General features: G+C 42.8%; 1 protein-coding gene across 1 annotated transcript in view; it reads left to right on the forward strand.

Annotated features, from left to right (window-relative positions):
• The window catches only part of LOC107295364 (acetyl-CoA carboxylase-like), an 87,052-nt gene that overhangs the window by 48,314 nt on the left and 22,397 nt on the right, over window positions 1-16,341 (forward strand). Inside the window, exons 8-9 of the mRNA XM_015824677.1 lie at window positions 2,813-2,990; window positions 6,172-6,284. Coding sequence (XP_015680163.1) covers window positions 2,813-2,990; window positions 6,172-6,284 — 291 coding nt within the window. The remainder of the gene's footprint in view (window positions 1-2,812; window positions 2,991-6,171; window positions 6,285-16,341) is intronic.

The raw sequence follows: 16,341 nt of genomic DNA on the forward strand, positions 1-16,341 counted from the left end.
AGGACGAGGGGGGACATGATAGCAGTGTTCCAATATCTCAGGGGCTGCCCCAAAGAAGAGGGAGTCAAGCTATTCTCCAAAGCGCCTGAAGGCAGGACAAGAAGCAACGGATGGAAACTAATCAAGGAGAGAAGCAACCTAGAACTAAGGAGAAACTTCCTGACAGTTAGAACAATTAACCAGTGGAACAACCTGCCTCTAGAAGCGGTGAATGCTCCAACACTGGAAGTTTTTAAGAAGAAACTGGACAGCCATTTGTCCGAAACGGTATAGGGTTTCCTGCCTGAGCAGGAGGTTGGACTAGATGACCTCCAAGGTCCCTTCCAACTTTACCATTATTATTATTATTATTATTATTATTATTATTATTATTATTATTATTATTATTATTATTATTATTATTATTATTATTATTATTTCACTTTTATGAACTTTTTTGCAGCAGCCGCAGTCATTTGAGCTGTAAATGGGGGGCAGTTGCGGAGTGTCCAGTATGAAGCCACATGACCATGCTGTGGGGTGTGGCTTGGCCAGAACCGGGTTGTAACCCTATTGAGGTCCATCGTAAGTCGAGGACTATCTGTACAAACAAAACAGGGGCCATTAAATGAATAGCAAACAAATAGCAAACTATCCCTGCATCGGGGGGAAAACCAGGCTAAAAAAAAATTCAGCTTTACCTCCTTTAAGGACATCTTTTGACCCCCTTCACTAACCCTCACCCTTTAGAGATTGCCCCACTATGTTTTCCTGAGCAGCTACACATACAATTTTAAACCATTCAAGATTAAAATCATTTTTTTTCCCCTCAGAAAGTTGAGTGCTGGCATCAGTGACTATTAGCTGTTACAGCTCAATAGACAGTTGGTGCCTTGGATTGAATAAAATTGCTACGGCTTATGAGGATTTTAGTTCTTTACCAGCAAACGTCTCCTTCCTCTTTACTTTTTTATTTATTTAAAATCTCCACCTTGGTGCGAACGAATCCTCTTTCTTTCGCTCAGGCTGCTATTTCCACATAAAATATATGCTCGTAGCAGGAGTGAAAAATGCCACGCTAATTACACCATTATTTTATTATGTAGCGCGACTAAAAAAAAAAAGTCTACTAAAGAATTAATTTGGTTAAAATAATTTGAATTGAGCAATTATTTCCTTAACACTGGAATTAGCTGAAAGGAGTTTCAAGTGGTTTATTGCCAGTGCTACATAATAAAATGATTGTTTAATTAGCAATAAATTTGTCATTTGCTATAGGAAACAAAAGGATTGTTTCTTTCATCCAGACGTGACGTGGCTCCTCTTTTTTTTCCTCAGCGTTTTTTGAGCTACTATGTTCTTCTTTGCCTGGGAACAGATTACAGATCATGCCGGATCAAAGCAAAGTTATGGGTGGTTATTAAGTACAGGTAGTCCTCAATTTACAACCATTTGTTTAGCGACCATTCAAAGTTACGATGGCACTGAAAAAATATCGTACAACTGTTCCTCAAACTTATTATGTTAAGTTACATTAATTACATTACATCATCCCTGTGGTCACGTGATCAGAATTCAGGCACGTGATCAGAATTCAGGCACTTGATTTTTAACAGAAACTTGCGTATATTTATCATGGTTTTTATTATTGCCTGTTCACCGCCCTGAGTCCCGTAAGGGAGATAGGGCGGTATATAAATTCAATAAATAAATTCAATAAATAAACTGGCATGTATTTATGACGGTTGCAGCATCCTATGTCATATGATCATCAGTTATGAGTTACTGGGGGGGTTTCCAACAAGCAAAGTCAAGGGGGTGAAGCCAGATTCGCTTAAAGACCATGTCATTTAATAACCATGGCCCAAAAAAGGTTTAAATGTCTTTATTTGGGGACTACAGACCTTATTTTCTTCCTGCACGGAGAAGAGTAACAGATTAACAGAGTTGGAAGGGACCTTGGAGGTCTTCTAGTCCACCCCTCTAGGCCCCTTCCAGCTCTGCTAATCTGTTATTCTTTTCCACGCAGGAAGGAAAAAAAGGTCTGTAACCCCCCAAATAAAGACATTTAAATCTCTCTTTTTTGCCATGGTTGTTAAGTGAATCACATGGTCTTTAAGCGAATCTGGCTTCCCCCCTTGACTTTGCTTGTTGAAAACCCTGAGAATTAGACCTCCCATCTTCAGGAACCTTACAGGTAGTCCTCGACTTACAACCATTCGTTTAGTGGCCATTCAGAGTTGCAATGGTATTGGGGAAAAAAGTGATATACGGTAATCATTTTTCACGCTTACAGCCGCTTGGCAGCGGACTCGTATTTATGACGGTTGCAGAGTCCCAGAATCATGTGATTCCCCTTTTGCGACTTTCTGACAAGCAAACTCAGTGGACAAGTCAGATTCGTTTAACAACCGTGTTAGTAACTGAACAACTGCAGTGATTCATTTAACAATTGTGGCTAGAAAGGTCCTAAAATGGGACAACACTCACTTTACAACTGTCTTGTTTAGCAACAGAACTTCTGGGCTCAATTGCAGTTGCAAGTTGAGAACTATCTGTGTGTCTCTGAATACTAGCTCTTGCATAGTAGGAGAAGATTTCTACCCTGTGGTTCCACGACAATTGTCAAGTTTGATTTAGTCCTCCGTGTCCAAAGACTGTTGGAAGGATTTCTTCCTTCTGTGAGTTTGTCCCATTCTTCTCCTTAAAAGTGGTTGAGGCCAAATGCTTGGACCAGTGAATCTCACAAATTAAAGTGGGGTGAGGGGCGGGGTGTTTATTCTGGAGAAAGTAGCAGACCCACTTCTTACTCCTATGTCCTTCTCCTCCCCAGATATGTATGACCAGGTGCTGAAGTTTGGGGCCTACATTGTGGATGGTCTGCGAGAATATAAGCAGCCAGTTCTTGTTTACATCCCACCCCAAGCAGAACTCCGAGGAGGTTCCTGGGTGGTGATTGACCCCACCATTAATCCTCGACATATGGAATTGTACGCTGACCGGGACAGCAGGTGAGACTGTTCTTCTGACGTAATTTAGCATAGCTTTTAAATGCAAATGTAGTGTTAATTAACAAAACATCAGTGATGGCAAACCTTTTAGAGACCGAGTGCCCAAACTGCAACCCAAAACCCACTTATTTATTGCAAAGTGCCAACACAGCAATTTAACCTGAATACTGAGGTTTTAGTTTAGAAAAAACAACTCATACATTAACATCTTTGGTCTTAAAAGAAACACACAATAACAAAGCTTTCAACGATACAAACAACTTTTTATTGAAAGGTAAAAATTTGCATTTGGCATGCTTTTGAACAATTAATGTGATTTTTGCTGTTGTATGCATGCTGATAATTTGTCTAACCTTAGCTCATACTTTGTAAGTTTGAGAGCAACACACGCAGCACTCAGGTCATCCATTAGTCTGTTTCTGGTGTCAGCTTTGATATAATTCAAAGAAAACAGCGCTGGAGGCTTGTTTTGGCTAGGAAGGGGTTTGAGAAATGGCCAAATTAGCCAAAGAGCGAGGCGCACATGCCCACAGAGAGGGCTCTGAGTGCCCCCCTCTGGCACGCGTGCCATAGGTTCACCACTACCTGTGTTTCCCCAATCCAGCATCATCCAGTCCATTTTCAAATCCCGTCTTTATTTTTCCATATTTTCTTCTCCTGCACCAATTTTAGATGCGTTCTGTTCAGCTTTCAGAGAGGACAGACAGACAGACACAGCCCTATATCCCTTTATGTCATTTATTCCCAATACTTTATTGTCTCAAACAATGAAAAAGAAGAAGAAGAAAATTACAACTAATCTTATCATATTTAAAATGCTTAAGTCTTGGTATGAATCATAAAACAACATTTAAGATTTAAATTATAACTAACTACTCATAACATTATGCTCCATAACCATTAATACATCTCATAAAACTAACCCAAAACAACATAATCATTATCAATATAACGCACATATGGGGACAGCCAAGCAACTTGCCTAATGTACTATAAAAAAGCAACAATATCTTGTCTTTATTATCTCAAAAAAGAAACTGAAAATCTGCTAGTTGTTTTTCCAAGGGTATAGAAAGAGGTAAAAAGGGACATAATCCCCCCAGCTGTTCTCAAATCTCAGCCAGTTGCCAGTTTCAAGGAACAGCAGAGAGAGCAGAGAGAATGTTACTAACTTAACTACTGCATTGATTCACTTAACAACTGTGGCAAAAAAGATCGCAAAATGGTGCCAAACTCAATAACTATCTTGCTTAGTGACAGAAATTTTGACCTCAATTGTTGTAAAATGAATGAGTCAAATCCACTCAAGATAAGGTTTAATAATAGTTCTTTTATTCTTGTGTTATTCGGACAGAAAGCAAGGCAGGTGCTCAATCATAGTTGACTAATACATGTTACTTGTTACTTGTTATCTTATACAGTTTGTTACAATTGCTTAGTTACCCAACTAGGTTAAACAACATTACGTTTGCCCGACTAGGCTAAACAAAGAATCAATAAGCAACTGCCCAACAAGGCTACTCAAGTTTAGAATTTAGAATAGAATAGAGCTGGAAGGGACCTTGGAGGTCTTCTAGTCCAGCCCCCTGCTCAAGCAGGAGAACCTATACCGTCTCAGACAGGTGACTGTCTAGTCTTTTCTTAAAAATCTCCAGTGATGGAGCTGTAAGTATTGCTGGCCAACTAGGCTACTCATTCACATGATCAATACTTACAAACGCTCAACAACAGATGGCCAGGCTGTGTTAGAGTGGGTTGGGAATTAGACTTCAGGGCGTCCCCTTCTCCCCATGGAGGTCTCATGCTTCCGAAGTCCATTGCATTTTATTTCTCCTTTTATATCCAACTTGTTTATTCCAAGTCTAAATTCATGACCCATCAGAAATATTACAGATGATTCGTGTACGTCTACTCCTTGTTCTGTTACTTCTTGAAAAGTGTAGCATAAGCATGTTACATTCCATACACCCACTTGAGGGGCCAGCCGTTATCTCTTGCGCACACACACACACACACACACACACACACACACACATCCATTCCGTACCTTGCCATACCATGCATTCCAGCAACATGAGTTTCCTAAAGCGTTCATGAATAGGATAAACATAGCTATTCTTTGGTTCTATTATAGATATATTTAATAAATATGCTTTTGTGTACTGGAGACTGTATTCTACGTAGATAGATAGATAGATAGATAGATAGATAGATAGATAGATAGATAGATAGATAGATAGATGGATGGATGGATGGATGGATGGATGGATGGATGGATGGATGGATGGATGGATGGATGGATGGATGGATGGATAATTCATTTGGATAGATAGATAGATAGATAGATAGATAGATAGATAGATAGATAGATAGATAGATAGATAGATAGATAGATAGATAGATAGATAGATAGATAGATAGATAGATAGATAGATAGATAGATAGATGGATGGATCGATGAATAATTCATTTGGATAGATAGATAGATAGATAGATAGATAGATAGATAGATAGATAGATAGATAGATAGATAGATAGATAGATAGATAGATAGATAGATAGATAGATAGATAGATAATTCATTACACAATTGTGATAGTCGTGGGTTACCTGTATGTAATATATGTGTACAATAAATCCCTGTCTGTTCCCTTGTACAATGTAAGGCTAGTTTAAAGATCAGTGGGAAAAAAAATATTTGTGAGTTTTCTAGAAGGACATACCATTTATATCTATACTTTAATTATTAAAATATGCTTTTATCTCACTTTAGATTCTTAGCTTGGTTCATTTTGTGACGTTTCCAGCAGCTTAATGACATTCCTTCTGTTTATTATCTGTTCCTCCCTTCTTCAGTGTTGCAGTGAAAGTTGACTGGCTAATTCAAATAAATATAAAGTATACATTTCAACCTAGTTCCCTTCTTTTTTCTTCCTTGTTTCCTTCCAGATTTTAGAATTTTTTTTAGCCTCGTTTTCTCTTTTTTCAGCCTCCTTTCTAACTGGCCCAGCTTGTTCTGTGCTGACATGTTTTTAACTTTCAGCCTCTGTTTCTTCCATTAATAGCTACGAGAGTTTTTAAAGAGGTCGGAATTTTTTAAAAGGCTGCTTAGGGGGTCTTTATCTTCTGCTGACCGCTTCAGTGTTTTGTGTGCTAATTTCTGTTAAAACATCTTTTTCAGAGGTGGTGTTTTGGAACCTGAAGGGACAGTGGAAATCAAATTCCGAAAAAAAGACTTAGTAAAAACCATGAGGCGTGTGGATCCCATCTATATGGGGCTGGCAGAGCGACTTGGTAAGTCTTAGCAGGTTGCTTGTGTCAACTAGACCTCGGCTTACAACATTTCATTTAGCAACCATTCAGGGGCACTGAAAAAAGTGACTTACAACCATTTTTTACGCTTACAACCGTTGCAGCATCCCCCATAGTCACGTGATCAAAATTCATCCAGCTTGGCAACTGGATATGATGGCAAATAACTTTGACATTGAATAAGAAAAGGTGATGTAAATTGGCAATTTTTTTATTAAATACTGAAGAACAGGGATATGCAACATACGCAACTGTGTACATGTATATGTGCCTTTGATCACTTTTATACTTTTTTTTCTGCTTGTAAATCAAACTTAGGATACCTAAGAAATAAAACCATGTTTTACCACTAGGTTTGAACGGGTAAACAGCCACACACACACAAAAACAGATCAAGAACAAGTGGGTTTGAGAAGGGGGGGTGAAATGGAAATAGTACATAGAATCACTGGATGTATTTATTGATTTTAAAGGATGTCACTGATCAGTCAGGCAGAAGATTGTTAACCCAGTGAAATTATTTTTAATGAAAGGACATAAAAAACTGCAGTTGATAAATGGAAGTTTTGAAGGGTCATATTCCCCTGTGTACGAAAGAGAAAGGGTACCCCTTGGATTTCAGCATCTGTCATCTATAAAAGTATGACTCAGAGGTATTTCCTGTGTGATCACCTATTATGAAATTGGTCCTGTTCTCCTAACACAGTTTAAGTTTAAGTTTAAGTTTATTGCATTTATATCCCGCCCTTCTCCTGGTGGACTCAGGGCGGCTTACAGCCAATTAAAAACAGAACAATTGATACAATATACAAAATTAAAACAAATTAAAAAATATATTTAAATAGGCCTTTCTTATTTTTAAAAGTTGATTAAAAATCCAATAATAAAATATCCCTAGGCCANGATCTGTGGCAGAAGGCGGTCTCGGAGATAGCCAGGTCCGATGCCATGGTGCGCTTTAAAGATGATAATCAACACCTTGAAGCGCACTCGGAAGGCCACAGGCAGCCAGTGCAGCTCGCGCAGCAGCGGCGTTACATGTGAGCGACGAGTCGCTCCCATCACCGCCCGCGCGGCTGCATTCTGGACTAACTGGAGCCTCTGAGTGCTCCTCAAGGGGAGCCCCATGTAGAGAGCGTTACAGTAGTCCAGTGGTGGCGAACCTATGGCACGCGTGCCAGAGGCGGCACTCGGAGCCCTCTCTGTGGGCACACGTGCCGTTGCCCCAGCCTTGTCTCCTCCCGCGCCCCCCTCCTCACCAGCAGCCCTCCTGGAGGAGAGTTGCCCCCGAGCATGGCCCACGTGGAGCAGCATAGCCAAGGACATGGCAGCCAGGCAGCGAAGACAAGACTCTGCCCTCACGCCCCATCGCGCACAGTTGATGCTGCGGGGCGTGGTCAGAGGGCGTGGCCACCATAGCGCTGCTGGGCTCCTTGGGTGATCTGCGGCGGGCCCTGGAGGCAGTGAGTGGCCCTGCGGGCAGGCAGGGTGGGGGCGGGGCAGGGGGTGGAGCGGGGGCGGGGCCAGTTTTTGGGCACTCGGTCTCTAAAAGGTTCGCCATCACTGTCCTAACAGAATCACCAAGATGAATTCTTGGAAGACATCCATGGATATAACCCCCCCCCCCGGCAGGTCCTTGGATCTGTAAGATCCATGGCTCTTTCCTGATCTGGTCTCCAGGTGATCCACCCAAAGCGGGTGCTGCTATACTCTCATTCTCTCCAGTGACGGTGTGTGCTGTCCCACTCACACACACACACAGTGGTTTAGTGGGTTTATTATTATTCCCCCCGCAACTCCCTTAACCAAAAACCCAAAACTGTCCCAATTAAGTCCGGCCACAAGCAGACCAATGCTAGTCCACAGAGCAGTGGCCAAGGCATCCACGAGGCACATGAAAGTTTCCCAGTCAGAATAAACCCACCAAGCAAAATTAAATCCCCAATACAAGAGGGTTCATGAGGCAAGAAAAATCCAGCGTTCACAAGGCACAGTCCAAGTCAAGGCATGGTGTCAATCCAAAGCAAGGCAAAAATCACAATGACCAGAAAACACACAGCTAGGAAATGAACACATTTGTCCAAAATGGTATAGGGTTTCCTGCCTGAGCAGGGGGTTGGACTAGATGACCTCCAAGGTCCCTTCCAACTTTACTACTACTACTACTACTACTACTACTACTACTACTACTACTACTACTACTACTATTATTATTATTATTATTATTATTATTATTATTATTATTATTATTATTATTAACACATTATTTCCAGCATCACTTCCCTCTCTTCTGCGCTAAATAGCCAGCTTCTGGTGCAGCCCATCAAGAAGGGCGAGGCTTTCTCCTCGTGAGTATCTGGCTGGCCTTCTCTGCTCCTGCCTTTTCTCTGCCCTAGTGTTCTTGGATCAAGTGCAGCAGGCAGTTCCTCTTCCTCATCACTGACCGGTTACAGCCGCATGCTTTCCCCACCTGAAGCCTCTGGGCTGTCCTGCTGCAGCTGTGTTTGAGCCCGCTCAGACAGCTGCTTGGAGCCATTTAACCCACTTCCCTCCAGATGTTCCTGGAGCTGGTTCATCTTCTGAGCTGACGTCTGGAGAGTTAAATGGGGAAGCGTCTACGGAAGTCATCACACAGTGGGAAGGAATATAATCCACATACATTAGTTCCCCCATGCTGGCTGAGGAATTCTGGGAATTGAAGTCGACAGGTCATGAAGGAGCCATAGTTTCCCCCATGCTGGCTCAGAAATTCTGGGAGTTGAAGTCCACGAGTTATAAAAGAGCCTATCCCTGCACTAAACGAACTGTCGTAATTTTTACGCAGTGATCCGATGCATTATTTAAACAAAAAAAATCAAAGGAAAAGTGCAAGAACTCCATCAAACTTTAGAGTTCTCAAATCAGACGAGCATTGTGTGTTTACACCACTGAAAGCTGTGAAGTATGAAAATTGTTGAATAGACTGTGCGTGGGCACAACATGGCTGCCCAACTCACTCTCAGTGACTCCTGGCGGCTTACAACGATAAAAACCCAATATAAAAACAATAAAAAGCAATACCCCCCCTACTCCCCTAGCAAAAACAATCAAATAAGGCACTTAATGGACTCCATCCTACTTGGAGGTCCCAGGCCTGTTGGAAAAACCAGGCCTTCAGGGCCTTGTGAAAGAGTCAAAGTGGTGGTCAATCTTTTCTCCACCGGGATGATGTTCCACAGGAAGGGAGCCACCATGGAGAAGGCCCTTCTTCTTGGTACTACTAGACGACCCTCCTTAGGATAGAAGACCCATAGCATTCCCTGCCTCCCCGCTCTAGTGGGTTGGGTTGATGTGACCAGGAAAAGATGGTCCTTCAAATAACCTGGTCCCAAGCTGTGTAGGGCTTTGAAGGTGGCAGCCAGAATCTTGAATTGGGCCAGTAAGCAAATTGGCAGCTAATGTAGTTCCCACAAGAGAGGTGAAAAATATGCACATCAAGGCCTTTGCAAAGCCAGACAGGCTGCCACATTTTGAAGCAATGGAAGCTTCCGGATACTTTTCAAGGGCAGCCCCATGTTAGAGTGGTGACAGTGCTGTGTAAAGATAAGGGAAAGCTTTCTCTGCTGCCAGCTGAGTTGTACAGAGACCCCCAAAGATTAGCAAGTGGCCTCTCTCCTTTTTGCCCTCCACAGTATTCATATTGGAACTTGTAAGATTAATTAACTGGTCTTTTTAAAGACGCCGTTCTGTAAGCTGCAGGGCTATTATTATAATCTATGCAACAATATGAAGTCACAGCTGCCAGTTCTTGTTGGTTTTCAGGTGCATCAAATAATAATAATAATAATAATAATAATAATAATAATAATAATAATAATAATAATAATAATAATAATAAAGTTGGAAGTGACCTTGGAGGTCATTGAGTCCAACCCCCTGCTCAGACAGGAACCCTACACCATTTCAGACAAATGGCTGTCCAGTCTCTTCTTAAAAATTTCCAGTGTTGGAGCATTCACCACTTCTGGAGATGAGTTTTTCCACTGGTTAATTGTTCTAACTGTCAGGAAGTTTCTCCTTAGTTCGAGGTTGCTTCTCTCCTTGATTAGTTTCCATCCGTTGCTTCTTGTCCTGCCTTCAGGTGCTTTGGAGAATAGCTTGACTCCCTCTTCTTTGTGACAACCTCTGAGATATTGGAAGACTGCTATCATGTCCCCCCTCGTCCTTCTCTTCATTAGACTAGACTTACCCAATTCCAGCAACCGTTTTTTATATGTTTTAGCCTCCAGTCCTTTAATCATCTTTGTTGCTCTTCTCTGTACTCTTTCTAGCATCTCAACATCTTTTTTACATCGTGGTGACCAAAACTGGATGCAGTATTCCAAGTGTGGCCTTACTAAGGCATTGTAAAGTGGTATTAATACTTCACGTGATCTTGATTCTATCCCTTTGTTAATGCAGCCTAGCACTGTGTTGGCTTTTTTGGCAGCTGCAGCACACTGCTGGCTCATATTTAAGTGATTGTCCACTAGGTCTCCGAGATCCCTCTCACAGTTACTACTATTGAGCCAGGTACCCCCTATACTATACCTGTACATTTGGTTTTTCTTGCCTAAATGTAGAACCTTACTTTTTTCACCATTGAATTTCATTGCATCAAATTCTTCCCAAGAACTTAGGATGCTGTACAGGTAGTCCTCGACTTACAACTGTTCGTTTAGTGTCCATTCGGAGTTACAGTGGCACTGAAGAAAGTGACTTATGATCGTTTTTCACACTTAACGACCGTTGCAGCATTCCCATGGTCACATGATCAGAATTTGGACGTTTGGCAAGTGGCGTGGTTGCAGTGTCCTGGAGTCACCTTTTGCAACCTTCTGAGAACCAAAGTTAATGGGGAAGTCAGATTCACTTAGCAACCGTGTTACTAACTTAACAACTGCAGTGATGCACTTAACAACTGTCTTAGCAACAGAAAGTTTGGGCTCAACAGTAGTCATAATTTGAGGACTACCTGTAATGTATCAACCAATTTGTGCAGATCCAAGCAGTGTGGTCTTTTGTAAGTGACAGATGGAAATTTTGTGGATGTGCAGATTTTTCTAAGTGCTGTCCAGGCTTTTTCAGTAGGTACCCAGCATGCTGATCACCTCTGGGATCACCGCAGATTATTTATGCCATAATTTTTCAGCTTGGATTTTCAGCTCTTGATACTTTGAGATCTTCTCCAATTCTTTGTGTTCTATTCTACTATCTCCTGGTACCTCCACCTCAATTATCCACATTTTCTTCTTTTCAACCACAGCTAAATCTGGTGCGTTACGTGCCAAGACTTGATCAATGTGAAGGGACTTAGTTCATTTGTGACCATGTAATGATTCTAGGCTGATCCCTCTTTTAACTCCTCCCCCCCTGACTTCGCCAATCCTTTTTCTACAATCAGTTTTTATTCAAAAATCCCACAATATTTTAACCAGCTAATTTTCTACTATTTTTTTCAAGAGGTTGCATCACCATTCAGGAAAAAAGGATCCCGTTTACTTTTCTATTCCGCAGCTACAGTGAGCGGTGGGGAATGTTAATTCCTTTTTATAACTCAGTATTTCTCAATACTGGCAGTGTTAAGATGTCTGGACTTCAACTCCCAGCATTCCCCAGCCAACAAGCAAACTGGGAGTTGACGTCCAGACATCTTAACACCGCCAATATTGAGAAATAACTGAGTTATAGAAAGGAATAACATTCCCCACAGCTCACTGTGGCTGCAGAACAGAAAAGCAAATGGGATCCATGAAACCATGCAACCTTAGAGAGAGAGCATGATTTCTCAAAAAAACCCGCTTCTTCTCAAAAAAGAATATTTCCTGTTCTTTTTTTTCCCCATTCCCTGTCCTTTTCTGATCCAGCTGCTGATGTGGGGACCCTCTTTAAACCCCTTCCCGCCTCATTCCTTTCTAAAAATGGCACAATTCCCAGCTTGAAAGGCCCGTGGCTGCCGAGACAAGAACGTGGCTTAGGTTTCAGATCATGGGACGAGAGTGCATTTTAATTTCCACAAACTCCAGCTTTTCCACCAAAAGCAGGTGATGAATCCTACGCCAACCCTAATTAAAACAGCCATGTCACCAGAAGGCGAGCCCTTTCACCCCCTCCACCGAGACCGAGTGCTTTAAAAGCTTCCGAGGCTAATAAATATCTTGGCTGAGATGGATCATAATTGCGCCCCTCTGTTGGGCAATCGGTGGCATCGGCTTCCCATCGCAACCCGCCCACCCTCTGCAATCGGCAGGAAGAATCAAGTTCAGAGGATGTTGTAGATTGCATAATTTTTTTTTCTCTCTCTCTCTCTGCTTTTGTTGTGTGTATGTGTGTGTGTGTGTGTGTGTGTGTTTCCCCCCTTTCTGGCCAATTTAAAATTTGTCAAAGCCGGTCGTCTTCTGGATCACTGCCCTTTGATATTTTGTGCACTCCATTTGGCACAAACAAGCCGCAGGGCTGCGGTTCATGCTGACTCCAGCAGAAGTGAAGAGTGCTCCATTTATCTCGGCTTGCCTGCTGCATAACTTGTTCATTAGCTGGGGGTTCACTGCCTCTGTTAACCCCTGGATGGCTGCTATCATGCCCACCAAACGGCGGGTTTTCATGGAGAGAGAGAGAGAAGAGAGAGAGAGAGAGAGAGCGCACCAGGTCCCCCCCAGCTGAAAGTGGAAGGTGGGTGGGTGTAGGGGGAGTGTGTAGGTAGCCTATTTCAGATCAGGCTTGCGTTTTCATTCAAAACTCCGTTCTTCAGTTGGCTCTGGTGCAGGCAGGTTGGGGAAATAGTGAATAATGTGACACTGAGCTGCTAATTATCAATTTTCGAGTGCCCTAACTGAAATCTTCATTGGTTTTGTGTTTATTACAATGTCACTCAGTCTTGCCATGTGTGGCGCCTCGGCATAAGCGGGAAAGGGGCACCGCAGGCTGGAGGAGAGTGCCGTGGCCGTTGGGAGAGTAAATTTTTCAAAAGCTGCCCTGCAGATTTGCTTTGCTCAGTTTGTTGGCAGAAATGAGTTAACCAGAAGCATATAAGGAAGGGGGGAAAATGGAGCTAACCTTGAAAAACACGCTTGCAAATGTGGTTTTGATTTAGTACAATCCAGTGGAACTATTTGCTACTGGTTGCCATATTATCCGCCACGCATGGATTAAAGGGTAGAACTTAACCGTTTCCAAAATATTGTATTACTATCCAAAATAACAAACCATTAGTTGTGATCCAGTCTAATGTCAGGCACAAGACATCAGGAACTAGGGTTGTTCAAATGAGTACAAGTGTATTCCATGCTATCGCTAAACAAGAATCTGAACTACTAACGGTCAAAGCAAATTGATGGTTGATAGGAATCAATGGAATTCAAGGAGGGCGGGACTTAGATCTCTTGCGGGCGCAAAGTGATTCCAAACTGATGACGCGCTTCACTCCTCCCTCAGGCTCAGCCTGGCCATGTCCTACATCTGCTCTTTGTTTATAGATGAAGGTTTGCAAGGACACTAGGGAGGTGAAAAACAAGTTGACCCAGGTGTGTGTTTTTTTCTAAATTGGCTGGTGTCATAGTTTGACAGCCTTTGTGGCAAATAACAAGGATCTTAACCTTCTTTCTGTCTGCTATCAAGTGCTGTCTTGTACAGGCACCAGACTAATGTACTTTTGCTTACATTTTTCTTAGCATGTTGGGCGAACCTAGCCAGCTGTGATTAATCAATAAACTATGGTTAAACAGTCCATGATTTTTAGTATATTAACCCAGTCTGTTTGAGCCTAGAGGAAGAAACGGAGCAGGCATGCGATAGATCTTTCTGACTTGGTTCTTCTTATCATGTTCTACTCCTACCATGTTTCTCTCTTATTTTGAGAAGCTGTTGTTGGAATTGTTTATACAGGTAGTCCTCGACTTACAGCCTTTCATTTAGTGACCGTTCAAAGTTGCAACAGCACTGGAAAAAGTGATTTATGAGTGTTTTCCACACTTATGACCGTTGCAGCATCTCCATGATCACGTGATCAAAATTCAGACGCTGTGCAGCTGGCACGTATTTATGACCGTTGCAATGTCCCATTTGAAACCATCTGACGAACAAATGTGGCAAGAAAGGTCGTACAATGGGTCAAAACTCATTTAACCACTTAGCAATGGAAACTTTTGGGCTCAGTTGCGGTCATATGTCGAGGACTGTCTGTACATCTGGGGAAAAGGTTGTGATGTCTGTTAGCCCAGGGGTCCCCAACCCCCAGTCCGTGGACCAGTACCAGGCCGCGGCATGCCAGCAACCGGTCCGCACAAACAAGCAAAGACCCATCCGTGGGATGCAGGCAGCACACAAAACCATGGAGAAAATCTTTCTCTACGGAACTGGTCCCTGGTGCCCAAAAGGTTGGGGACCTCTGTGTTAGCCAGCATAGGATGCTGAGTTACTGGAATTTTTTGTCACTCGTGGGCCAACAGCTTTTGACATTGATTTAGCAATAGTAATAGTATAGACTTATATACCGCTCCATAGTGTTTAACAGCAGTTTACAAGGTTAGCATATTGCCCCCCAACAATCTGGGTCCTCATTTTACCGATCTTGGAAGGATGGAAGGCTGAGTCAACCTTGAGCCGGTCAGGATCAAACCCCTGGCGGTGGGCAGAGTTTGCCTGCAATGCTGCCTTCTAACCACTGTGCCACCCTGGATTTATTGGACAACTGAAATGCCTACAACAGCATTGATGATCACGGATCTGAGCTTGGTTGTTTTCTCGCAGACGTTTCATTACCCAACTAGGTAGCGTCATCCGTTCTAGTGGTTCAAATCCCACTCCTTACTACAGGGTTTCCAACCTTGGCAACTTTACGACTTGTGAACTTCAACTCCCAGAATTCCTCATGCTGGCTAAAGTCTTCTGGGAGTTCAAGTCCACAAGTCGTAAAGTTGCCAAGCTTGGAGACCCCTGCCTTACTGGCACTGATGACGTTACCTAGTTTGGATAACGAAACGTCTGCAAGAAAACAAGCAAGCTCAGAGAGCATCAAGGACCCTATTTCAACCCTGAGCTGCAAATATTCTCCTTTATTGATATTTTTCATTTCATGTTTAGCTCTCAGGATTGGGAATCATTAACTGTGGTCAGCTTCAACAAGCCAGCTTTAAAAATAAGTCACGACTTGTATTTTCTTCCTCCTAAGCCTTGTGGATAACATTCCAGCCTGCGCGTGCTGTCTTCCCAAGAGCAGTGGCCATTAAAATGTATGAAATGGATCTCCACAACAAGCCATGATGATGACCAACTGGTGATTCCTGCATTGCAGTGTCATCCCATAATTGGTGCAATAGATCTATTTAGGCTAGTTGCATCGTTTTGTGAGGTGCATGTCATTTGCTCTGCAGATGCCCTTGACTGGGTGGCCAGGGAGAATGCTGTTTTTACACTACTCCTAGTGTAATCATATTTTAGTATCTTAGATTTCTTCCCATAAAGAGGTCAAAGTAATCTTAGTTCGTACTGCATGGGTTCCTGTGTCTTCATTAGCAGGTAAGTAAGGGGAGCAGTTGGCAGAGACGCCAAGGGGAAGGAGTCTGTTCTGTTGGCTATTTCATTTGTTCATTAAAAGAGACGAAGGGGGAGGCGCTGTTCTCCTGACCTTCTGAAGATGTTCCAGATTTGCTTGCCTTCTAGAAGACCAGAATCACCTGTCCTGCAAGTAGAGGCTAACTAGCACCCTGGAGGCAAAAATTGGAGTGGCTAGATGCCAAATTACAGGTAGTCCTTGCCTTACGGCCACAACTGAGCCCAAATTTGTTTTTATTGCCGAGCGAGACAACTGTTAAGGGAATATTAACGGGTCTGGATGGGGAGGAACAGACTCAGGCTCAACCCTTCCAAGACCGAGTGGCTGTGGCTGCCGGCGCCTCGGCATAGTCAGCTGACTCCATCGCTGACTATAGGGGGTGAAATTTTGGCCCCCTCAGAGAAGGCCCGCAACTTGGGAGTCCTCCTGGATCCACGGCTGACATTGGAAGACCATCTGTCGGCCGTG

This window comes from Protobothrops mucrosquamatus, unplaced genomic scaffold (genome assembly GCF_001527695.2).
Source record: "Protobothrops mucrosquamatus isolate PMUCROS unplaced genomic scaffold, P.Mucros_1.0 scaffold2320, whole genome shotgun sequence".
In the NCBI taxonomy this organism is placed as follows: domain Eukaryota; kingdom Metazoa; phylum Chordata; class Lepidosauria; order Squamata; family Viperidae; genus Protobothrops; species Protobothrops mucrosquamatus.